Raw genomic sequence first — 26,413 nt, forward strand, 5'->3', positions numbered from 1 at the left:
TCCATTGCCAAAGAGACACGCTTGCATTCGTCGTGCACAGAAACTGAGGAATCCAGCGGCCTGCTGCGCGGATTCGACTTGAAGCCGGATGTGAAGCAGCCGGCGGCGCAAGCCAAGTCGGACTCGAGAACCAAGTGGGTGCCGCCCAACCGAACGCCGCCACCCCCTGGTGAGTCTCCGCGTGTCACATCCGTATCTGCTAATGTGAAACGGGACTCCATCGCCGCGGAGGTGGCCACACTCGGACTTTAGGACTTTCCAAAAACGGCATTCAGTTTTTGCTGTGTCTATGTATTTATCCAGGCATCAGCGGAATTTCAGGGTGACCACACTTTTTAGACCTCACTGTCTGAAATGTAATTAGGTGCCCGTATCCTCAGAACCAGTTGACAATGCGTTTAAATAGCGCCATTTAGTTATCATTGCGGCGTAACAGGTCTGCCAAATATACCGTAGCCGTAATCTTCTTGTTGACTCGCAAGGCGCACTCGACCCTTTCAGCGTTGAATAGGCCGATATGAATTCAGGTTTACGGACACCAGGATTGCTGAACAATCTCGGAAATTACACAGTCTAGCCACTTATAGGAGGAAGCGAAAACATTGCTCAGCATTTGTTTGCAAATAACCACAGCGGCAATGTAGCCGTTACAATTCCTACAAGCGATAGCCACGGGTGCCTCAGTGTTGGTCAGCGGTATTTCTTAGAATGCGTAAACACTACGTGTGTTACACTCGCCAAATAAACCATGTTGACATGACGTGCGTAATCCATGCACTAGAACACGATAACGTGCGGAGAATGCGCAGTAAGGAGAACGCTATTTACTTACGTTGCAGTTGTGTACCGAAGGACACTACAGCAACTTCTGCGATTTTGAAAGCTTGAAATTGACCTAGAAATATCGACCTTAAAAGTGACGTTGTAGAACCCTTCTCCGACAAAATTCGCCCTTTTCGTTCCGACAAAACTGGGCAAACAAAGAGTGTGAGAAAAGTGTTGCAACGGTGTTTCAACGCGCAAAATGTTGCAGCACCTTATAAGCGTTGCGCAAGAAAATCGGCAAAATGCGCGGAAAGGAGCCAGGTAAATGCTTACGCGCTTAAAATCACCCGGTCAAAAGAGGAATGCGTGCTCGCTCGATAGAGTACGGTAGAGCGTGCAACTTCGTTCTTGCGCTCGCACCGTATGTTCCGTCTTTTTCAAGCTGTGCCTTTTTAAATTCTTGAGTGGCACCCATCCTTGCCGTGCTCACCGGTCTATTGCGCTGCCTGCTATTAGTGTGTGTCGATTCCTCGCTACAAAAAAAAAAAAAGAAAAAGCGTTCCACCGGCCCTGTTCCGGACATTGCAGAGCCCCGTCGCACGTCGCGCATCAAGCTCCTGCTTCCACCGGAGAAGCCGACGGACGACGTGGCATCGCAGCGGATCGTCGCGCCGGGGGAGTCGTCGCCCGATTGGATCAAGCGCAAGCTCTACGACGAGCGTGAGCGTTTCTCAGTTGGCTTAGCCGCGCTCCTTTGGAGTGGCTCCGTGTACTCCTTAATTCTGGCGGTCGCTCGCAGTGCAACGAGCAGGGACCGCCTTCTGTAAGAATTCTTTTTCTCAGAATGGTATTCGTTGCCATCTGGCCCCGCAGAGGCTCACACATGTAGCAAGCGATAGCGGGACAGCGGCTTTTGTACCGGCCTATGACAAACGGCAACATATTAACTTGGAAAAACAAAAAGAAAAAAATTCAAAATGCAGTCTCCGGCGTGTTTACGGGGACATCCCTTTAGATAAACACAAAGAAAGCGGTAAAAGCTTTGGTAGAAATCGCCGGGGGAGGGTAGCTTCAATCGAGCAAGAGATTCGTGGCGTAAATCTGCTGAGATGTCAATTTTATTGCAATGCGAGCGTCGTAAATTTAAAATCATGGGGATTAAGGTTCCGGAGCTTCACCGTGGTTAGTGTGGGAAACCGTAGCGAATGGCGGCGGAGTATTTGGAGCATTTGGCTTAAATAGAATTACGCAAGCGTTCTTACATTTCATCCCCACCGACATGCGACCGCCGCGGCCGGGTATCTAAATACTGCGAGGGGCGTTGTGTTACAAGACGATATGGCGACGATGCGGCGGCATGAAGGCGGCACAGCAATGACGTAATCACGATGACGAAGGTTGAATGATGAGGACGGTATGACGAATTGACAATGAGGAAGAAGAAGGACCACCTGACGTAGATGGAATGACGAAGACGGAGACGATTATGGCATCACAGCGATGGCGAGGACGACGACACGACATTGTCTCTTGACTCTATTGTTTGTTCGCACCTCACACTGTTGCGATTTTGACGCCGGGAGCCCAGTGCGGTGCTACAAAGGCCAGATTGCCTATACCGAAGAAAGCCGGGGAATGCACCGCTAGAATGAACCAGGATCCATTTTATACGTCGACAAATTAAATGCCCGGTACCCAGTTAAGCAAAGACTGTTTCTCTAATCAAACCTTTCAGCTTTAATTATTCTACGTAAACCAAGGATCACTGGCCAATACAACGGATGCTCGAAGTAATTAAGGAAAAATGACAGTTTCAGCAAGCACTTTGATCCCGCATTTTTACATAGTTTCTTCCACCGCTGTTTCGAAATACTATTCATTTTCAACGCTGTAAAACTGAAATAGGCTACGATAACGGTTTGGATTACATGGGGCTAGCTGATGCAGACCAGTATACATTAGCGATTTCAGGCGCTGTCAATATTTTAGCATTGTGCGGGTGTTTCGACCTCAAAATGCGCCACGCATCCAGCACACACTACCAGGCTTGAATACGTGCATGCTCGCCCTCGACCTATAACTATATCGCAACAACGACGGTGGGCTGAATGATGCGGAGGGGGTATGGTCTTGGGTTCTTTAGTCCGGAGATTATAAACAGGATCGCAAGCCCTGCCCATTCGATGTAGCCGCAGCCCTCGGGTGCTTTGACAAGTGGCTCTAGCCGGCCCCTGTGCTGCGACGAAGTTCTAGCAAAAAGAATGGACCCACATCAGAGGACAGTGGCTGCACTTTGTCCACCCCCGTGGCCCACGACTTCCCATTGGCATCTTCATAGCATGCTCTTCGACAAGACTACCTCACCAAGTTCCGAGCATGCAACAGCAAGGGGTACAACACCCCATGAAATTCTGCAAAAATATTTCGAACGCGATTTGCTACAACGAAGTTACGAATAACCAGATGCTTCTCTTGGCAGGTTTCCTTCCCCTACGGTCAGACACGTGGAAAGGCACAGTTCTAGCTGCTTATGTGACGGGTTGTCATCCCCCCAACAGTTTCCTTGTTTTGTTTATTTAGATAGCAATTGTATGGACATTCCAGGTGCATTTCTACCGTCGGCGTCGCCGTGATGTTCCGTATAATGTCCAAAGGCGATAACATTGTCGCCGTGCACCGTGTGCTGTATGTGTGAGTGAAAGCATGCGAATCTCGCGCACGCAAGGGAGGAAAGCGGGGAGGAAGCGCGCCGTATTCCGTCGTGCGCAAGGCACCGGGGGGAGGGGGGGCGTTCTCCTCGTCGCCATTATGTGGTGTTCTTCCAGACAGGCAGGAACTAGGCAGTTGCAGGGAAAGTACGCAAAAGGAATTTCTTTATTCTATGGACAAGGTGACTGGCGAGTGCCAGCACAGTTGGGCCGCCGTCTGTGATAAGCTGGGAAGAAGTGCGCGGGCTACGCTCGGCACCGTGGTATATAAGCCTTTATCAAAGGGGCGTGTCGCAGTAGCGCACGTGTCGGTTATCCGTAGACGTGCAGCCACTACAATTTCCATATTATCTCTTCAGGATGCAATAGTGTATTAAGAAACCCGACTTTTTTGTTTGTGGGTTGAGCGTGTTAGGCAGCAAGTATGGTGCGTTTCTCATATAATGAGCCATATGCGACACCACCACCACTTTACCCTGAGAATAAAAAGATTGCCAGAAATTGCTGGAACAGCATTGCCTAAGTCAAGCTTCGTAGTGCAAACTTGCTGACGCGTCCACTTGTATGTGATGCCTGAGTGTGCGTGACCTCAACGACAGGACGTCATAACGACGGCGGAATGATGACACGATGGCGATAGCGTGGCGACAAGCCTGTAAGTGATTATACGCACTCCACTCGCCGGTCGGGAGCGATCACTCGGTCAATCGTCAAGCCTGACGAGACTGCCATCCCCCGATATCGCTGCTTTCGGGCAAACTACTATCTGCCTATTAAAGCCCTATCGTCTAGGGAGGGACGCGGGACAGATCCTCCGAAGTAAGGGGAAGTGCGCAAAGAAAGCTATCGGTATAAAAATAAATTTAGCCACTAAAGAGGATGCTTTAGCTCGGTCCCAACTCCCACGCGGCCTATTCAAATACTTGTAAAACGCGAAAACGTTTTTCTGAGATAACCCCTCTACCCATTTTAATGAAATTTGTTACATTGAGAGATAAAGTTAAATTCTAGTGACTGTTGGAAGCGGAATTTCGATTTATGTCCTGAATGTTGCTACAAGAATTTTCAAAAATACGAAAGTTTGAAAAACAGAGAAGCACGAAGTTTACAAATTTATAGCTCTGCATCAAGAGAACATATCGTGGTTCTGTAAACGACATCCATGAGACCATGGAAGGCGGACCAATTCGATATGTAATTTTATATCTTACGTGAATTTGTTACGTTGTTTACAAGGGTTCTGCAAAAGGTGTATTTTCCTATTATCAAATTTTTGAAATTCATGTGTAACGTATGAATTTTGTGCGCTTTGGATATACCATTAGATGCAATTCACAGAATTGCATTATAGGTTTTACTTGCTGAGTTAAAGAGTTCTCAACTTGATAGTTCTGTTTGTTTTTGTTTTGTTTCTTAATTTTCTATTTTTCGAATTTTTTTATAAAGATTGAGGACCTTAATCAAAAATTCGAAACCAGCAGTCACTGGATTTTAAGTTTTTGTTTTAAATGCAACAAACCTCGTGAAATTTAGTACAGTGGTTGCCGAGAAAAACGAATTCTCCTTTTACATGTATTTATTTAGGAGCACCCGAGCTAAAGCTTCCTCTTAACAGGCATTCCATTTCAGTAGCCACGACGTTATGTCCTTTCTCTTGGCCTTTACAGAAAACGCTACAAAGCAATCGTGCGCAGATTGTTTGACTGTGCTTTAGAAACTGTAATCTCGATATTTGTGAATCTAGATTTTGCGGAACGGCAATTAAACATCCCTCTTTCCTTTCAGACGCCGAGTTCCTGGAGCCGATTGTGTTTGGCAACCCTCAGCTCATGGAGATATGCCTCTGGCACAGCTCGTAAGGATTTGCTTCTCGTTTGATTTTCTGGCATCGCTTTTTATTTTCTGAGATCATGTTCAGGCGAGAGGCAGATTTAATTGCATTATACAAGCATGTCAAACGGCGCACACATTATTTCTGAAATCTTCCTTGAAGGCATTTGACATAAGATGCTTGCATTTGATATTACCATACGTTCGCTGTGCAACATTTCGTTTTGTTCTTGCACATCTCTCACAATGGGCCCTTTCGTGATGCAGCTTGTTCCTAATGCCTTCACTGAACGCTGAATCACCGCATTGACTGCCCAAATAATCCGGACTTAATTATTAAAACAAATAATCAGATAGCGACCTCTAGTCGACATATCCGTCAATTATTGAAAGAAATTTCATTGAAGAAGCAATGGCTCTGTGACCTATGCTGGGGTGCGGGGCGTTGGCAAGGACATAGAGAAAAAGTGACAGGGCAAACACTACCACCGCTGCTGAAGACGAGGCATTGGAGAGTTCTAGGCTAGGAGACCCAAGCCACAACCGAATCGTGTTGTTGACCCTTCGAGTTCTTTTGTCGTCCCTTTGAGTTCTTTGATACCCCCTGCGTTTCGCGTCTCCCAACACTTGGGTGTGGCTTGCATCCCCTAACCAAAACCGCTCTACTTTGAGTGACTTCGCTGCCTCAGACGGCGACACCAAGGCCCACCCGCCCCTGAAAGCCTAGATCTGGCTGGCCAGGCCAGTCTCCATTGCAAAGTCCCGCAGGGACTGCCATCATCGAAAAGCAAGCTTCTTAACTAAAGAAAAATTGATTGATTGATTGATTGATTGATTGATTGATTGATTGATTGATTGATTGATTGATTGATTGATTGATTGATTGATTGATTGAAAAGATATTGAAAAACTAAGGATCGAAAATCTAGTCCTTTGTTTTTCCGAGCCAGTGATCTCGGCGCTTAGTGGTGTAGGGTTTGATCTTCTGCTCATTATATTTTTTTCTTCAACTACGAAGCTTACTTCTCTTGGTTACCTAACAGACCTCTTTAATGATGTCCAACTCTCGCTTTATTGACACTGTCACCACCTTTGCTGGGTTTCGGCTGTATCAGCATGTCGCGAATGCCAGAATTGCGATTAGTATGCAAAAGCACTAACGGTAGGCGTTTTATCGTTGACAATTTTCGCTGTCTGTCCTAGAACTGAATATTGTGGTTTAGTAATTAACTAGGGCTCTTGTGCGACGGAGGTTTCTCTGCGGAGCCTATTGTTATCCTGAACGGGTTTTGCAGTAGTTTGCAGTCGTATCGTTAAGGGGTCGGAACCCTCGCGAGAGTGACTCCTCATTGTTTATTCCCGCTTCCTCATTTCATGAAAAGAGGAACCAATGTGTCAGCGGAGAGGCACATCCCTGCCGCAAAAATGAAGTCCCGTCAGTGCATTTGCGTTCACTGTCCTGTGTTGCACATTGCTCGTACACCATTAAGTCAACTTATCCTGCGATCAAACAACGCACGCTAATTGCAAGTTCACTTCTCGGCGTTTTCACGCATATCGTGTGCTAACGCGCTGCTTTCGTGATGCAGGCGTTACACCAAGTTGGAGGGCTACCTGCTGTACAGCACGCTACTGGTGCATTCTCTCGTCTCCATGACGACGTTCATCGGTAGCCCGGAGTACCACCTCATGATCGACTACGATCGACGGTGGGTGCAAAACGACCACCGTCAGCAAGTAAAAGAGAATATTTTGCCTGTGGCTACAATTTGAATGAACGAAATATGTACGTTTAGGTTTTCAAGAGTGCGCTGAAATATTTTTTATAACCTAGTGCGAGTATATCTTTATGTACTGTCGCAAGATGCAATGTTCGGAATAGCTTGCAGTGGAAACTATTGGCTTCCAAGACACCCCAGGCACTTGAAGCTTTTGTTCCAGCCGCAGAATAAAACTTCCATTCACGGCAACCCAGTCTGCACTAATGTAACAACTACGTCCCAATTCTGTTTCATGTTCGGTCAGAGGTTTCAGTGGATCATTTTCTATTGTTGCATATTGTCGACCGACCTCTAACCCTCCAACCTCTAACAGCTGTTGGCGAGACTAGCATAGTTGTTGACCCATTTAATTACATAGTAGAGTGAAAGAAAATTTCAGTAAATTGGCCCTCTCTATATCGAGAACATATTTATATTGTACTATGCGAAGCTATAAATCCGGCGCTTCCTGTAACGTAACGTTCGAACGCATGGGTAACATGAACAAAAAAAATCGTTAGTTGGGTTTCGAACTAAGAACCACACGATTGCGACACGGGCGCTCTGCCACTGCTGCACAACCATATTGCACGACCCAACGGGAAGTGCTCTTATATGTTCCAAAAAAAAGTTGTTTTAATGGATCACAATAAAAGCACAATCAAGAAACACAAACGCGCGGATAACAGACACACATTCGTTGCTGTTATCCGCGCGTTTGGGAAATCTCGACAAACGGCCCTTCTCTGAAGTGGGAAACGCAAGTGCGTTAAAATCGTCCAGTCTGTCAGATGATGCGTCACAAAAGTGGCTGCTGCCACTGTTGGACACCGATGTCTACGACCCTGATCTTTATCCTGATGACTTTGATGCTGGACCCTGATAAATCTAGGAACTTGTTCGGATGCTTCTTGTGGTACGACTGCTTGGACGTTGAATAAAATATTTTATACGTACTACATGTCGCGCCTAATACGATCGTTCAACCTTATAATCTACTCGTATGCTAACGTGAAACACGCTCACTTTTTTTTTAAATATTCGCACCCACTCTGCTGCTCTGACCGACCAGCTGTGGTTTCCTTTGTTTGCACGAGACCACTTTATCCTGTCGAATAAATGACGTTTCACTTGGCAGAACTACGTGTCGCCGACTGACGCTAAAGCAGGGCCTTTCGTTGCTGGGCCGCCGACGCAGGGTGCCCCACACTCGCCGCCTCAGCGCGGCCCAGTGGCAGTGCGTGGTGCTCCCGGCAGTGGCCTCCTCGTCCGCCGTGTTCGGTTACTACGTCGCCAGGGTGCTGCTCGAAAACTAGTGAGCACGCATGTCTTCCACGTGGGGCAGTTACGCGCTACGGTTGCTTGACACGCAGAAATGGGCAACGGGAAGCGAAGGCGGACAAGACAACTTGCCGCAGGCATATGCGTATCAACCGGAGGGGGCGGGGCACCTGCCTCCTACTCTCATAAATGAGGGTGAAAGTAGACCATTTGACCCACACCCAAACACACACGCTTTTCAAAACCGAAAACAAGGCGCCTGGAGTTTCGACCAAGATCCCTGGAGTCTACAGAAAGCCGTTTTACAGAGACTCCGCCAGCTGCGCGCGGAGTCTCGGCCACATTGGTTCTTAAGGACACTAATCACCGGTCTACGTATATAGCTCGCATAGTGTGCTCGGTTCCAGCTGGTGAATTTCTTCGCCTCTAGACGTCTGCAGTAATCTTTCAAGATTTGATGAAGGAATTGATTCGGGCTACTTGTTCTGCGATACTGGGAACCTCAATAGCGCAACTGAGGTTCCCGGTACTTTCAGCACTACTTGCATTTGTTTGGCCGGAGAAGTATTTCTCGCCGTGCAACGAGAGGCAGTACGAAACGTTCGCTTCTCGCCACCGGCGCCCTTTATCACCCCAGCGTTGTGACAGCGAGTGCTTGTGGTCATCGAGCGGGATATGTTTATATTTGCCTGTACCCGCGTTACACCATCCTAGTCATAGGCGTACCTACCGAGGTGGGGAGGGGGGGGCGTGCATCACCCCCCTGTACAGTCAAAAGAGGTGAAAGGGCGAAAAAGGCCACTTGCCCCCCCCCCCCCCCCCCCTGCTTCACTACTCATACACACACACTTTTGAAAGCGGGCACTGTCGGCTGCACACTGGAAAACCCAACGAAACAACAGCTGATGCCATGTTTCCTCTCAGAATTTAACCCACATAAGTACTTTTTTTTTATAACGTATCCCTCGTTTGGGTGGCCAGGATTGTCATCCGGGCCCCACGTGCTGTAGCAGACGACGTTCGGCCGGGCTCACTAAGCAGAATTGTTGCGGTACATCGCGGTGCGAGCTGCCTGTGGGACGCGCCTTGCAAGTTGGGCAGTCCAAAACAAGATTAACCTACCATCCCTTGCATCATCCCCTGTTTCTTGGGGCTACCTAAACTAACCATGTTTGAAAACAAAATCAGATATGCTTTTTTTATTTTACTGGTACGTGATCAGCGTTGCCTTTTCAGCGATTTCGTAGCACGAGTTACAGCGGCATTCTTTTCTGTTTACGAAAAAGTTTTCTATTTAGCAATCAGCTACTTTTTTAGTTACTTGAATGAACAATGGACGATAACTTAACGACTTAGAAGTCAGGAATGTTGCTTCAAAAACAACCTTCTGAAACGTAGTTTATTATCCAAAAGCCACATGTAAGCCGCCGAAATTCTCTGTACGACGCCTGCGGTCCCTGACTACGGTTCAGTTATGGTTGCCATCACATTGGTAGTCTTCACAGTGGGATTGTGCTTCGCAGCACAGTGGTCGTCATAACCTTCACATTGTGCTCACAAAATCGATGTTTCTTTATTACTTACAAAACCTATTTCGATGCATTTAAATGCTGCGGGTTCAGTGGTGTCATTAAATCCATTCGATTTGTAGGCGTGCGCAAGCGTGTCAGGAAGCTAATTTACCAAAACCAAATGAAATAAATTTTTATTCAGATTTAGAGCACAGCAGATGAATACGACGTATCGAATGCGTAAAAAAAAGGCCTACATATCGGAACGGCTGAGCTCGTTCACGCGCGTCTGAAAAAAACCGTTTACGCTTTTCACCGCTTTCGAACCAATCACTACTCCACGACGGTTACCAGGCAGATCAAAGGTGAAAATGTAGTATTTCACTTATTTAAAGCTCGAGTAACTGTGATCGCCGTGTTAACAACACGCATGTTCTACAGAAGTTGGTTCTACTGGGAACCTAACGGAATATCAGAAGTAACGGAAAAGGAAAACAAAAAGCTAATTAACTATTAGTGTGCCGTAGACAAAAATGGCCTGTAGGTTAAAAGGAAAACATCACCGATTAGCACTAGACTGCAAGAAAGACTAATTGACAAACCAGAAGCAAAGGTAACCGGTTGTCATATATTGGACGAAAAGAAGTGAAACCGAGGGGCCCGATTTTGTAAGGGCGCCACTTTTGTAAGAACGCTCGCACATTTTCGTTAGTCCCAACCATGTGACACGAACAAATGATGCAGAAAAGGAAAGCATAAAGGAAATTATTTGTCGTTTTTTTATTGAAATGGGAGGGGGGGGCGGCAAAAATTACAAGCTAGAACAAAATGGAGGAAAAATCAACACAACATGCGCATTACCCGCGCGTTGCACTGCGAATTGTGTGGGGCCGCCGGCTGGTCCCACGTTCACATTCTTGGGTATTTATGTATGCGTACAAGTTCCAACCTAAATATCTTAACTAGCGCCACACTTCCACCATAAACCGAAAACAAAGCTCGCCTTAGCGATTTTGTTCCTGCATTGCTTCAAAAACTTTGTCGTACTTTTACCTGTGATAATTTGCAATATTTTTTTTTGTTCCGCAGGTGAAGAATAGTTACCCGAATCTAACAGTCGGTTGCTGGAAAATATTTGGTTACTTTCGATGTTCGAAAATACCGAATGGATCATCTTCAAATACGATTACAATATTACACATCAACTATTCACATTCGAAACAACGAATATGCGCCCTCACTGTAGTAAATCCATTAGTAAAAGTGAAACCCTGTACTCCCTGCTTTTAAATTTACTGACTTCGTTCACCTGCACGGGCATTAGGCCAAAATGAGACGTCCAGGTAAATGATTTGCATTGCATTAGCTTATATTAGGGTGTTCCAAACACCTAAAATCTACTTAATAGTTCTAGCGATAACATTAGTCACTTTTTTTACTCCCTTCAGCGACACACTTCAGAAAATTTTGACGTCGTTAGACTGTAATGGTTCATAATCTGTGATTGATAAGCAGTTCTGTCATTGACAAAGATAACTGTCAAAAATCGGGTATTCCCCAAGGGAGGTGATCTTCATAGTACATGCCACCTGGGCTCGCTGTGAGTATGCTCCGCCCGATCATGAACATCAACTTCTGTATAACCTCCAATTAAAATTGCTAAACCTCTTGCCCGGCTTGCTCGCTGCACTCCCCTTGGCAGGAATCGTCCGTGTCAAGCTTTGTGGTAAAGCATACGATCATGTACTGCAGAAGTCAAAGGGAAAATTATATACAGGTTTACAGTAGTACAGCTTCCGTCGTTGTCGTGGCATCAGTGCCGACAGGATAGCAACGGCAGAGCGATCCCAGGCGGCATGTATTGCAACGACAGCTTGCAGGCCAAGGTCCACGCCTTTCTCTCTCTCTCTCTCTCTCTCTCTCTATATATATATATATATATATATATATATATATATATATATATATATATATATATATATATATATCCGTGCCAAGCGTTCGGTGAAAGACATTAACCACGAGCTCATGCCGGTAGCGATGGTGCTGTGGCGCAGGCAGCCTACTCTTCTTCGTTACAATCGCCCTGCGCAGAAAAACGCGCCATCCTGGCGGCTTAAGGCGAAGAGACTACTATTGGGTCGTAGTACGGCTTAATGCGAGATACGTGGACAAGTTCGCGGCCGCGATGGCGTAGGTCCGTCGATGACGTGAGGGGCTCTGCGATGCAATTGACGGAGGACGTTTGCTCCAGAACGCGGTAGGGTCCTAGGTATTCTGCGACAAGTTTTGAGGAGAGGCCGGGTGTAGTAGCGGGTACCCGAAGCCATACGAGAGAGCCAGGCGAAAAAGTTGGTGCAGAACGGCCGGCAGGTTGACGGGATTGCTGCTGCCACTGGTCCTCGGTGGAAAAATAGCGGGCAAGCTGGCGGCATTCCTCGGCATGACGAACAGCTTCAGATAGCGGAGTACTTTCGGACGCGCCAGGTGTATATGAAAGAATGGTATCGAGTGTAGTAGAAGGTTCTCGTCCGTATAGGAGAAAGTAAGGGGAAAAACCAGTAGTTGCTTAGGCCGCAGTAGTGTACGCATACGTCACGAAAGGGAGAACTTGGTCCCAGTTTGAATGATCAGAGGCGACGTACATGGAGAGCATATCACCAAGAGTACGGTTGAAGCGCTCGGTCATGCCGTTAGTTTGCGGATGGTACGCTGTACTGGTGCGGTGAGCGATTCGGCATTCGTCGAGTAGTGCCTTCAAAGCATCGGAAAGAAAGGCGCGGCCTATATCACTCAGAAGTTCGCAAGGGGCCCCGTGGCGAAGAACGAAATGTCGTAACAGAAACGATGCAACGTCGCGGGCGGTGGCAGTCGGCAGAGCAGCTGTTTCAGCATAGCGGGTCAAGTGATCCACTGCAACAATAATCCAGCGGTTGCCTGCTGGAGTGGAGGGTAGCGGTCCGCATATGTCCATACCAACACGATCAAAGGGCCGACTAGGGCAGGAAAGGGGTTGTGACGGGTAGACTTGTCCGGGAGGTAATTTTCGGCGTTGGCACTGCGCACAGGAGCGAATGCACTTTCTGACGTAGTTATACATGCCGCACCAATAACATCGGACGCGTAGTCGAGCATAGGTCTTGAAGAGGCCGGCATGTGCGCACTGAGGGTCTGCGTGGAAAGCGTCGCAGATAAGGTCACGGAGATGGCGGGGCATCCCGAGAAGCCACTTGCGACCGTCAGAGAGGTAATTACGACGATAAAAAAGGCCGTCGCGAATGGAGAAGTGGGTAGCCTGGCGGCGAAGAGCGCGAGATGGTGAAGAGGTGGATGGATCAGAAAGGATGCTGATGAGAGCACTGATCCAGGGATCCTTGCGCTGCTCCGACGGCATGTTGCGCAGTACATGAGATGGAAGTGTGGGCTCAAGGGCGGATAGGCAAGCGCAGTCAGCGGAGACCGGTGAGCGAGAAAGGGCGTCAGCGTCCGTGTGTTTGCGGCCGGAACGGTAGAGAATGCGGATGTCGTACTCCTGTAGCTTAAGGGCCCAGCGAGCAAGTCGGCCAGATGGGTCCTTAAGGGTAGACAGCCAACAAAGGGCGTCATGGTCAGTCACGACATCGAAAGGGTGACCATACAAATAAGGACGAAATTTTTCAAGGCCCTAAATAATGGCTAACCACTCTTTCTCTGTAACAGAGTAATTAGCCTCGGCCTTTGTCAGAGTTCGGCTCGCGTTGGCAACGACATATTCATCAAACCCCGCTTTTCGTTGCGCGAGTACGGCGCCAAGTCCGACGCCGCTGGCATCGGTGTGGACCTCTGTGGGCGCAGCAGGATCGAAGTGGCGAAGGATAGGTGGCTAGGATAGCAGGCGGCGTAATTTCGTGAAGGCGTCATCACAGGCGGGCGACCAAGCGGAAAGTTCTTTGTCGCCACTTAGAAGGGCTGTCAGGGGTGCACTTATGGAAGCGAAATTTCGAATAAAACGTCGGAAGTATGAGCATAAACCAAGGAAACTTTGAAACTCCTTTAACTTCTTTGGTTGCGGAAAGTCGGTGACAGCGCGGAGCTTGGCTGGATCCGGAAGGACGCCGTCTTGCGATACAACATGGCCAAGAATAGTGAGCTTTCGGGCGCCGAAACGACATTTCTTCAAGTTAAGTTGAAGTCCCGCGTTCGTAAGGCATTTCAGAACTTGCTCGAGACGGCTGAGATGGGTTCGGAAATCAGCGGAAAAGACAACTACGTCATCCAGTTAGCATAAACATGTGTTCCATTTGAGGCCGCGTAAATTATTGTACATCATTCTCTCAAAAGCGGCTGGAGCATTACACAGGCCGATGGGCATTACGATGAATTCGTACAATCCGTCAGGTGTTACAACTGCTGTTTTAGGTCGATCAGATGGTGCCAAAGGGACTTGCCAGTATCCGGAACGTAAATCCAGCGAAGAAAAGAGCTCAGCTCCCTGCAAACAGTCGAGGGCGTCGTCGATGCGGGGTAACGGGTAAACGTCTTTGTGCGTTATCTTGTTCAGACGTCGGTAGTCGACGCAGAATCGAATAGAGCCATCCTTTTTCTTCACGGGGACGACCGCTGATGCCCAGGGACTGTTGGGAGGCTGCAACACGCCACGCTTGAGCATGTCAGCAACCTGGTGGTGAATGACACGGCGCTCAGAGGCGGATACTCGGTAAGGGCGCTGCCGTAAAGGTGCATGACTGCTGGTATCTATCTGGTGAAAAACGGTCGATGTGCGGCCCAAACCGGAAGCATGGCTGTCGACAGAAGCGCTGAACCTCTGCAGGAGAGCAATAAGCTGGGTTCGTTCTGAAGATGACGTGCCATCGTCGATGGAGCAGCGGAAAGCGTCGAGGAGTGACTGATCAACCGCAAGGTCACAAATAAGTGCGCCAAGGTCCGCAGAAGTAGAAACGGCTGGAGCGTCAAAGATGCAAAAGGTGTCGACCGGTTGAACAAGGCCTAGGCATTCACCATGAAATAAAGCTAAGCGGCAGGCCGTGCGATTGTCGACGACCATTTTCGTGACACCATAGTGAAGGGTAAGGAGAGCAAAGGGCAGCGGAGAACATCGGCAGCGAATGAACACCTCAGAGGCCGTAAAAAGAACAGTGGCATCAGAAAGAGCGGCGCACGACACAGGCACAAGCAGGGAAGAGCGTGGAGGGACGGAATTGTCTTCGGAAACAAAGAGTTTAACACTAGAACGGTCGTTTTCGATAGTCTCGACGTGGGGAAGTGCAGAAAGTTCGAGTTCGGCGTGACAACAGTGAATAGCGGCGTTATTATTTGCAAGAAAGTCCCAGCCTAATATAATGTCATGCGAACACGAGGGCTGCACGACGGATTCGACGGTATACAGTAGACCTCGAATGAAGACGCGAGCAGTACAGGCAGCGAGAGGCGTTATATTTTGAGCGTTCGCGGTTCGAAGGGAGAAGTCGGAGAGAGGCTTCAAAACCTTTCGTAGTGTGCCGCGGAGTTCGGCGGAAATGACGGATACGGCGGCTCCTGTATCTACAAGCGCCAGGATGGCGATTCCTTCGACAGAGACTTGAATTAGGTTGGCTGGAGAGGGACGAGGACTTGGGCATTGCGACGTGGACGCCGTTCGTGCCTCGGGAACTGCGGCCATCAGTTTTCCTGCTAGGTGGACACGGGACGGCGCCGCATCGGAGAAAGCGAGCGACGACGGGGAGATGATGAGCGGCGAGTAGAGGCGCTTGGGCGGTCAGGGGAAAAGGAAGAGGTAGGAAGGCTGGAAGGCGAAGAGGAAAACGGAGCGGGGAAAGGTGGCGCTCGCCGGATGTTCTGAAGAGGAAGCATGCAACGACGACAATGGCGCGCACGTGACCAGCACCACCGCAAGCAAAACATAGTGGGCGGTCATCGAAGGTGCGCCACTGGTGGGGGCAAGGTCCGGGTCGTGGTTGAGGATTCGGAAAATGCTGTCGGTCGGGTAGCGTCATAGATGGCGGCAAAAATGTCGGTGGTCGATGCATAGAGGGCGGCAGGGGCGTTTGTGGACGAGATCGCGAAACAGCTTCAGCGTAAGTGAGAGGAGCCGTGACTCGTGTCTGCTCACCGGCTGGAGGAACTGCTTGAGATACTTGCTCTTGAATGAAGTCACGGATCGTAGGATGCAAAGCAGGTGGTGGTTCCTGGACAGAAGATATCAAAGATAGCTGGCGGGCGACCTCTGCGCGAACGAATTCCTGAATTTTTATGAAGAGAGCGTGGTTGTCGTCGACTCCAAGGCTTGACAGAGAGTCGGCAGGCGGGGTGGGACGTCGGGTGTCACGCCGTTGCCTGCGCAACTCGTCGTAACTCTGGCACAATTCTATCACTTCAGCGACAGTGTGAGGACTCTTCGATAATAACATTTGAAACGCGTCGTCCTGAATACCTTTCATTATATGTTTGATCTTCTCCTCCTCTGGCATCGACGCATTCACCCGTTTGCAAAGGTCGACAATGTATTCAATGAAGCTCGTGAAGTTCTCTCCGGCCTCTTGGGATCGTGTGCGCAAACGCTGTTCTGCACGAAGCTTTCTTACTGCAGGCCGACCGAAAACTTGGGTAAAGTTGGTCTTGAAGACCAACCACGATGTTAGGTCGGCTTCATGGTTTAGAAACCACAGTTTCGGCAACATCCGTAAGATAGAATGCGACGTTTCTTAACTTGGTAACGTCGTTCCGTTGGTTATGGGCACTCACTCGCTGATAAGACGAGATCCAATCTTCAAAGTCTTTGTCATCTGTGCCGGAGAAGATAGGGGGATCTCGCTGACGCAAGGCACCGGCACAAACCAAGGTGGCCGGCGCCGTTGGAGGAGCTGGAGGAGTGCGTGCGTCGTCGGGCATGATGGGGTGTAGAGTGCGACTCCCGAGTTCCGGGGTCCATGGTCGAAACCCAGCACGTCCACCACTTGCTAAGAGATTTATTAGCAACGGGCGCGAACGGGTAGCCGTCACAAGCGTTCGGCGAACGACAGCAACCACGAGCTCATGCCGGTAGCGATGGTGCTGTGGCGCAGGCAGGTTACTCTTCTTCGTTACAATATATATATATATATATATATATATATAGAGAGAGAGAGAGGTTGTTACGCCACTGGCCGCAGGTGCGAATCGAACCCGCATTCTTCCGCATTACGCGCGCGTTGCATCTCCAATAAAGCTAACAAGGCAGCCATCCTCCTGAACATTTTCTTAGATGATTGTGTATGCGTACAAGATTGGCCCATGGGAGCGATAGCCAGTGCCGCTGACAGCCAAAGCTAACACTTTGCATTTCTATGGCTATCAATGGCCAAGGTTATATCTGCATTTCAATCGAACGAACAGTTAATTCCTATAATATATGCTTATATACGCAGAAAAGGGCGCATGTCCCGTGCTTTCTTCCGTTACATAAATTTGCGGGCTTTCTTTAAAGCGCAGAAAAAAAATATTACGTAACAGGCATAAATTTAGAAGCTACTCAATTAGATGTTTGCTGAAGCACTCTACAAGTTTCCTATTGAAACATTTTCGTTGAACCTAAGACTTGTGTATTCGGCTAATCGATTTCGACTAAGTATGCAATTAATAAAAATACATAAAGACGCAGTTTCGTCCGAAAGGCGAAGCATCGACTGCGACAGCAAATTAGTAGACAACTGTACGAAGTAAGGATGCTAGTTTTATCGGCCGTATAACCTTGCCAGCATTCGCTTACTAACTAAATTAACAAGCATAGTGTCACGCGGGCACAGGCAAACATGAACACATCTCCCTCGATGACTCCGGGCTCTCGCTGTCAAAACGCTGGCCTGAGCAAGAGCGGCAATAGCAGCGAGGGCATAGACCTTCGTGCTGCCTCTCGCTTCAGCACGAACTAAGCGGCAAGAACACAGCGCACACGAAGCTATGAGCCCTCGGCCTACCTAGACTCTGTACTCATCCCAGATCGCTTTCAAGATAAGGGCTGCACGACCGCGCTCAGCACTGGCGGGGAGGGGGCGTACTACAAACCCTCCTCTCCCCAGTGCATCACGCGCGATGGAAGACGGCGTGCTTCCTCCTCGCGCATTCCTCCCTTGCGCGCGAGAGACCGAGCCGCCATCATTGGCTCGCCCTCGTACGCTTTCACTCGCCCTACAGCGTACGGCGCGCGGCCATGGTGTTATCGCACGTGGACGTTATACGGTACATCACGCAGACGCCGACGATGACAGTGTAAATGCGCCTATAGTGTCCATATAGTTGCGCAATAAAAGAATACTGTGACATGCTCAAACTATTACTAAAGACATGCATTCAGTCTCGTCCTCTTATAGCGCTTCGGCATATTTTAATACCTTGGCTAAAGTTGGCATGGACACCCTGTAGAGTAAGTGGATGTTGTTATACGGCGTTCTTGGTGGCCACTGATCAGTGCGATATAGAGGACATTACCTTATCGATAAAAGCTTAACGTTAATCTTATCGATGAGATGTGCTTCTTTCTGGTGCAGATGAGATAAAAGTGAAGCCTCTGAAGGCCGTCTGCGAAATTGCAAGCATACCTCTCGTACATGCCTATAACCTTTCCAACGGGGTATTCCCACATAAAATAAACCTAGCCCGAATGACTGTTGTCCATGGCCCGGTTAATGAGTCAACAAACTACAGGCCAATCTATGTACTTTCTGTTCTCTAGAAAGTTGCTGAGCGAATTATTAACGGAAGAATATCCGTGTTCTTAAACGCGTACAAAATAGTAGCACGTGATCAATATGATTTCTGCAAGAGTAATTCTTCTGAAACCGCTTTATTCAAACTAAACGAACAAATTTTTCACTACGTAGCAGAGCGAATGCTGACTCGTAGTACTTTATCTTTCGCGATTTCAGGAAAGCCTTCGATTACGTGCAATACCATGATATTTTAAAACAGCTACAATTTTATGGAATCCTTGGCGTCGCTTTATATTTAATTATTAGCTACCTCACATCAAGAACGTTGCACACTGCAATAACCGGCGTTAGTTCTGAAATACAGTGGCTTAAATACATTGTGACACAAGGGTACATATTATGACCAATTGTTATACTTACTGTACGTTAATGGTATTCTGAGTACTTAAGGCTGTTCTAATATTGTACTGTCAATATTATACTTGACAATACGTGACAGCATTATACGCGGCTGATATCAACGAGTTCTTCTCAACTGCAAAGACACACAATCTTTTCAGCGACCTACTATTCAGTTACAGCAAGTGAACTTTTGGCTTAACGCCAATAAACTGCAGTTAAACAAAAACAGGACAAATTATTTGGTATTCAAACCCATGGAAACGATATTTTATCCGCAACTATAGATCTACAGTTTCAAAAAGTCAACTTCGAACAGGCATAAACAGTTAAATTCTTGGGAATCATATTCCATGAAAACGTCTATTGGTTACCGCATGTAGATGTTCTCATAAATGATACTCCTCGCGTTACCTGCAATATTTGCAACCAATAAATGTAAAACACAACACCTTACAGTGCTCTTATGCGACATATCTTCCATTTACTTACTGCTTCTTAATTTGGTCCACAACTGCACCAATCAAGTGTAACTCTCTTGAAACGCTTCGAAAGCGGGCACTGCGTGCAATAGGAAACTTGGGACGTTAAGAGTCCACTAAACTGTACTATAGCAAATATGAAGCATTAAAAATAGTTCGACTTCACACGCATAGATAATTTCTGGATGATGCACGGAATTTCTGGGCCAGACAAAGGTCCCTGTCAGAACATATACTTTATTCACTGTGACTTCAGAAAAACTATGATAGTAAAGCCACGTTGCAGAACAACATATGGAGATAAAAATTGGCAGCACGACTTCTGAGTATTCTATTTAGTACCCCACAGTGTCATCATCATCATCATCATCATCAGCCTAGTTACGCCCACTGCAGGGCAAAGGCCTCTCCCATACTTCTCCAACTACCCCGGTCATGTACTAATTGTGGCCATGTTGTCCCTGCAAACGTCTTAATGTCATCCGCCCACCTAACTTTCTGCCGGCCCCTACTACGCTTCCCTTCCCTTGGAATCCAGTCCGTAACCCTTAATGACCATCGGTTATCTTCCCTCCTCATTACATGTCCGGCCCATGCCCATTTCTTTTTCTTGATTTCAACTAAGATGTCATTTACCCGCCTTTGTTCCCTCACCCAATCTGCTCTTTTCTTATCCCTTAACGTTACACCTATCATTCTTCTTTCCATAGCTCGTTGCGTCGTCCTCAATTTCAGCAGAACCCTTTTCGTAAGCCTCCAGGTTTCTGCCCCGTAGGTGAGTACTGGTAAGACACAGTTGTTATACACTTTCCTCTTGAGGGATAGTGGCAACCTGCTGTTCATGATTTGAGAATGCCTGCCAAACGCACCCCAGCCCATTCTTATTCTTCTGGTTATTTCAGTCTCATGATCCGGATCCGTGGTCACTACCTGCCCTAAGTAGATGTATTCCCTTACCAGTTCCAGTGCCTCGCTAGCTATCGTAAACTGCTGTTCTCTTCCGAGACTGTTAAACATTACTTTAGTTTTCTGTAGATTAATTTTCAGACCCACCCTTCTGCTTTGCCTCTCCAGGTCAGTGAGCATGCATTGCAATTGGTCTCCGGAGTTACTAAGCAAGGCAATATCATCAGCGAATCGCAACTTGCTAAGGTATTCTTCATCAACTTTTATCCCCAATTCTTCCCACTCCAGGTCTCTGAATACCTCCTGTAAACATGCTGTGAATAGCATTGGAGATATCGTATCTCCCTGTCTGACGCCTTTCTTTATTGGGATTTTGTTGCTTTCTTTGTGGAGGATTACGGTGGCTGTGGAACCGCTATAGATATCTTCCAGTGTCATTACATATGGCTCATCTACACCCTGATTCCGTAGTGCCTTCATGACTGCTGAGGTTTCGACTGAATCAAAACCCCACAGTGAGGCACCTCCTAAATTCTGGAATTCCAAGAAAAATATTTAAAAAGTCTATAAAGAAATTGTCGTTATCAGAAAGCTAATACAAATGTTAACCTTCGAGTACAACAAGTTTCACGTATGTTCTTTCGTGTTTCATGTTGGCCTAAACTATTTAGAAACAAGCAAATTTAATGTGTTCTCTGTTAAGTACCTTTCTGTCGTTTTGCCAGACTGCGGCTGTTGTACAGGTGGCCGGGCCCAGTCAGGGATGTTCGCTTTTAGCTGTGCCCATAGGACAATCGGTAATATCATTGAAAAATCAATAACGAAAGAATGAAAGCCACAGCTTCGCGCTCAGCAGGCGACTGATGCAGCCACCACGACTGGTAAAATGCGCTCTCGCCGTTTAACCCCGTTATGACGACGGCGATGGTCGCTAATGGCATACCCTTTGAATCGGGTAGCTGCCCACAACCACCCAGCCTGCATGAGCTGCTTGCGAGACGGTGTTAACCTACGGCAATGTAGGTTAACAGGCAATCTGCCTGTCTCTGCTTACCTATATCTGTGACGATCCCGTCCAGATGCGTTCTCGGCTTCGTTTACTGCGATAGCAATTGTGCGGACGCCCAAGGCACGTTCACGTCCTCGGTGCCACCGTGTCGTGGCGCTGTCGACTGCGCATGCGCCGCCCACGCTCAGAGGGTCTCCAGCGACGTGGAGTGCATGCGTTTGGCTGCAAGAAACGACCAAGTCGAGTGGACGTATACCGCTCCGCTCAATCGCCTCGGATTCAATCCCGCGACCTCGTGCTCAGCAGCCCAACACCATAGCCACTGAGCAACCAGGGCGGGTCCCCGTGCTAAGTTAAGGCACCGCCAGAAGAGTTCAAGTGCAATGGCAAACCTTGCTATTGATGTCTGTCAATGCTTCGTACTCCGGCCAAAACTGCCAATTTTTTTTTCCAGCAGCAATACGATATTCGCTTTCTAATCTACAACACTGGCCAGTTAACGCCCTAAGCACGAGTGAAGTACAGTTATTCTGGAAGGTGGCCGTTCCCCTAAAGTTCTGGCTGGGCGGATATCTTCGCAGTCACTTACAACGCGCCGAGCCGTTTCGAGGGGCCGAATTCACATAGCTTTTTCGTTCATAAGTGCTCCATGCCATGGGCCGTCCATCGTCGCTTATGACGTGTCCACAACCGCAACGGCTTCTCAGTGACTATGGAGTGCGTGTTGCTGAGCACGAGGTCGCGGGTGCGATCCCCGTTAATGGCGGCCACATCCCTACGGAGGCCGAATGCGAATTCGCTCGCGTACCGTCCTTCAGCCGCTCAAAATTAATGCGGAGCCCTCCATCACGGAATCCCTATAACCCAGGGTGCACTTATGAAACGTTAACCCCCTCAATGTTCACTCTCACGAACAACTCGTGTAAGAGCGTTTTAGAGCGCAGCTCTTTGGCGTCCGTTCCTGGGTTTCGCGTCGTCGTCGGCGTTGTCGTCGGCCTCGTAACCAGCTCCGCCCCCCTTTCATCCCCCCAGCGCTAGCAGCGACCGACTGACACCGCTGGATGCCGCTGACGCCGCTAGAGAGTCAAGATAACGTGACTGCATAGAACACCGTCGCCGCCATGCAGAAAGAGGAGGAAAGGGTCCCCCCCCCCCCTGTTCTTGTGTGGCGGATAGGGTGCTCTTCAGTTGCCGACGCGCCGGTTATTTCACGTAGGCCCCGGCACGTCGACGAATACGTGACCACCTTCCCACGGCTAGACCTGGTTCTTAGCGCTGCGGAAGCGAGGGTATCATATTGTTTGTGTCGGCATCGGCGGCGTTGTCCCTGAAACCAACTCCGCAGCTGGGGTTGACTCACTATCAGCGTCAGCGGCATCAGTCAGTCGCTGCTATCTCTTCCCTCCTCCCTTTATCGTGTTGTCCGCTTGCTGCGCGCGCTTCTGCCCCCATCGTTTGCCGCTGGGTGTACACGCCGCCCCCCTCCCCCCTCTTCCTGCGAGTCTCCGGTTGTCAAAGCGCCGGCTCGAACTTAATTCCTTTCTTCGCTCCTCCTCCAATGCAACCCCTGTGCGGTGGCAATCAGAGAGCCAGATCGGTGGCGGCGGATCTGTATATGTGCACCGCCCGAGCCGAAATTGCCGCTGCCGTTCGCCACTGCGAAATTATCTGCCAGTTCTTTCTGAGCCATGAGCGAGACGACCGATGGAAGTCCTCCGTCTGCTGCTGCTGCTGCTGCTGCTAAACGAGCTGCCAGAGCAGAGGCCCAGCGCCGTCGCCGTCAGAATCCAGAGGTGCGTGCCGCCGAAGCAGAAGCTTACCGTCGCCGCCGTCGAGATGATCCAGGAGTACGCGTCGCCGAAGCAGAGGCTAAGCGCCGCCGCCGAGAAGACCCTGCCGTTCGCGCCGCCGAAGCGGAGGCTCATCGCCGCCGTCGAGAGCAACCAGCAGTAAGCGAGGCTGAAGCAGAAGCTCATCGCCGCCGCCGAGAAGACCCTGCAGTTCGCGCCGCCGAAGCGGAGGCTCATCGCCGCCGTCGAGAGCAACCAGCAGTAAGCGAGGCCGAAGCAGAAGCTCATCGCCGCCGCCGAGAAGACCCTGCCGTTCGCACCGCCGAAGCGGAGGCTCATCGCCGCCGTCGAGAGCAACCAGCAGTAAGCGAGGCTGAAGCAGAAGCTCATCGCCGTCGCAGAGAAGACTCTACCGTTCGCGCGGCCGAGGCCGAGGCCAAACGCAAACAAAGGCTCGCAAACGGTGAAACAGCTTATTTGCTGCGCTCAAATTTCGCATTAGGAAGTAACGTAATCGTCGGTAATTTTTTTTCTCTTTATTTTAGTGCAAGAGTAGACGTCCCGATTTGTTTTGTAGCGGACCCTGCGGCTGAAACTTCTACGGGAGCGCTTTCATGCACTGCGCGTTTGTGTTGTTTCCTGCCACACTCATTCCTTCGCGGTCTGTCATCTATCTGCCCAGTGACGCGGAAGAGGACTTCAAGTCAGCCAGGATCTTTTGCGCTGCCGTTGCCGAGGCTGGCCGAAGTGTCGCAGCCGAAGGCTCTAGTGTGCGGTACCCTGACGCGAAACAAACATCGCTGCAAAGGTAAGATCATTCATTCATTCATTCATTCATTCATTCATTCATTCATTCATTCATTCATTCATTCATTCTTATATCCATTAGTGCTGTTGAAATGCCATGAGAACTGTGTGCATCAAAACCGAAAGCTTCGTTGCTTTTCTCTCCGCGTTTTGTCGTGTCGCTGTGGTCTAGTTTCGTCGAGTAGAACCTGTCGCTACTGTAGCCACCATACTGTCGCTGTTTGAGGTACGATCGCTTTTATGGCGTTTGGCGTGACTTTGCAGCGTCGAAGCACACGGCTCACAGCGTTTCTGCCGCTGTTCCGAGCTCGATATATTCGCACGTTGCTGGGAGGGAGCCCTGCTCGGCTGCTCTGACCTCACGGCCCAACGGGCCTTGGTCGAGCGGGCCCGGGCGGCGGCCGACGCCAATGGGCTCCTGTAAGGGGGAGCCCACCTAGTGTTTGTCAGGGGCATCCCCTTAAGGACAGCCCCCGCAACCACCCTGTACAAAACTTCAGTAAATAAATGTTTTTCAGTCAGTCAACCAGGAAACATTTCGGCCTTTGACGCGTCCCGTACACAGCCGCTCGAAATCACGCGAAGGGGATAGCATAGCCAGATGTTAAAGTTACATTAAACAGTTGGAAGTGTTCACGCTGGTGTCCCTCATGTGGGGCGCCCTTTCGTTTTCACAGCGAAGCTGTATACCTCTACCCTCCAAGGAAAATTTCTTGTCGTTGTTGTGAGGAAGAAACTCCCCGGAGATAGTGCAATGCCGCGACGACCCACGGCGGAGGTGCAGTTCGTCATTAAGGAGCCCACATACACAGCTTCGCTGGTCATCCTTGTTCACAGAGTGGAAGGGCATTGAGTTTTTAGTGTTCAGTTGTATTCCGCGCATTACAAGACGAACGAGCACCAAGTGGCCCAATTTCTCGCTATGCTCAACTCCGCATTGTGCTTGAAATATGAAATGCATTTCGGAATATCAAATAGTAAAATTGTACTTGGAAGATTAATGTTACGACTATATTGAATAAAGTACGTATGAAACGGCACATGGAAAATGGGCTAGGCATCCTCGAAAGCGTAGAATGCTCAAGGCATAATCAGCTGTAAAAACCTCCTAGAACGTGTAATGGAGTTCGGATATTGAGAAACTGCACAGGACTAACGCCAGCTCAAAATGCAGAAGAGAGCCAGAAAACTCGACTGTGCTGTGGAAACGTCTGACGCACTTTCGGATGAAAGGGTTTTAAGAGTACAGACATCTGGAGGCGGCGTGCTGAACAGATCTCATGGAATGGCTACGACATTCTCTAACAAATTTACACCCTTTGGGTCATACGTTGCCACACAACATTAATCGTCATCTGTCTTCCTTAAGTTTCCTTTCTTGAAAACGCTGCACTCGCTACTTTCCTGTCGAGAATGCTCTGTCATGTTGATAACGCGCATGCCGTTCGTGGCTTGGAAGTACCGGGCTCGCAGCGTTAAAGGAAGGAAATGGAGACGAGACAGATGACGATTATTGTTGTGTGGCAAGATAGGACCCAAATGGTGCAGCTATGGAACTGCGTTGAAAAAGTTCACGAAGGCATTGGAAAACTCTTCATGAAGCGAAGTGAGATTTGACAAAGATAGTGTAATGGTGCACGATGTTGTGCTCCCCCACTATAGTTCTTACCAAGAAGCACAGATCTGGAGGACCGATGCACATCTCAGCCTTGAAGTAAAAAAACGAGTCCATCAATCGATCCTTGGGCCCCGCATCGCTTTCCAAAAGACTCGGCGAGCTACCGAGTGTCACTGACTCCGCGCTTACTAGATGGCCACTGTAGCTTTCCGCCCATAGAATCACTAGAAAAACAAGTTTTAGAGTATCAGTACCCTTTTCCCCGCGTCGCCTGCCCTTCCATTGTCGTACGTCAACCACGTGGTCCACCACGTAACAGCTGTGTCTTACCAGTACTCACGTACGGGGCAGAAACCTGGAGGCTTACGAAAAGGGTTCTACTTAAATTGAGGACGACGCAACGAGCTATGGAAAGAAAAATGATAGGTGTAACGTTAAGGGATAAGAAAAGAGCAGATTGGGTGAGGGAACAAACGCGCGTTAATGACATCTTAGTTGAAATCAAGAAAAAGAAATGGGCATGGGCAGGACATGTAATGAGGAGGGAAGATAACCGATGGTCATTAAGGGTTACGGACTGGATTCCGAGGGAAGGGAAGCGTAGCAGGGGGCGACAGAAAGTTAGGTGGGCAGATGAGATTAGGAAGTTCGGAGGGTCAACATGGCCACAATTAGTACATGACCGGGGTAGTTGGAGAAGTATGGGAGAGGCCTTTGCCCTGCAGTGGGCGTAATCAGGCTGATGATGATGATGATGATGAACCACGTGGTCTATCGCTGCCGTAAGGCTTCCAAGCGCAGAGGAGCAGACGCAGCAGGACATGCTATACAGGGACGCGGATGCCGTGTTCATTGGTTGTTGT

General features: G+C 48.8%; 1 protein-coding gene across 1 annotated transcript in view; it reads left to right on the plus strand.

The window, feature by feature from the left end:
* Window positions 1–26,413, plus strand: part of LOC129382865 (uncharacterized) — a 65,038-nt gene that overhangs the window by 19,669 nt on the left and 18,956 nt on the right. The window contains exons 5-10 of the mRNA XM_055067089.2: window positions 41–169; window positions 1,354–1,485; window positions 5,259–5,328; window positions 6,893–7,012; window positions 8,262–8,378; window positions 23,808–23,933. Of these exons, the coding sequence (XP_054923064.2) occupies window positions 41–169; window positions 1,354–1,485; window positions 5,259–5,328; window positions 6,893–7,012; window positions 8,262–8,378; window positions 23,808–23,933 (694 nt within the window). The remainder of the gene's footprint in view (window positions 1–40; window positions 170–1,353; window positions 1,486–5,258; window positions 5,329–6,892; window positions 7,013–8,261; window positions 8,379–23,807; window positions 23,934–26,413) is intronic.

Source organism: Dermacentor andersoni, chromosome 3, assembly GCF_023375885.2.
Source record: "Dermacentor andersoni chromosome 3, qqDerAnde1_hic_scaffold, whole genome shotgun sequence".
NCBI lineage: Eukaryota > Metazoa > Arthropoda > Arachnida > Ixodida > Ixodidae > Dermacentor > Dermacentor andersoni.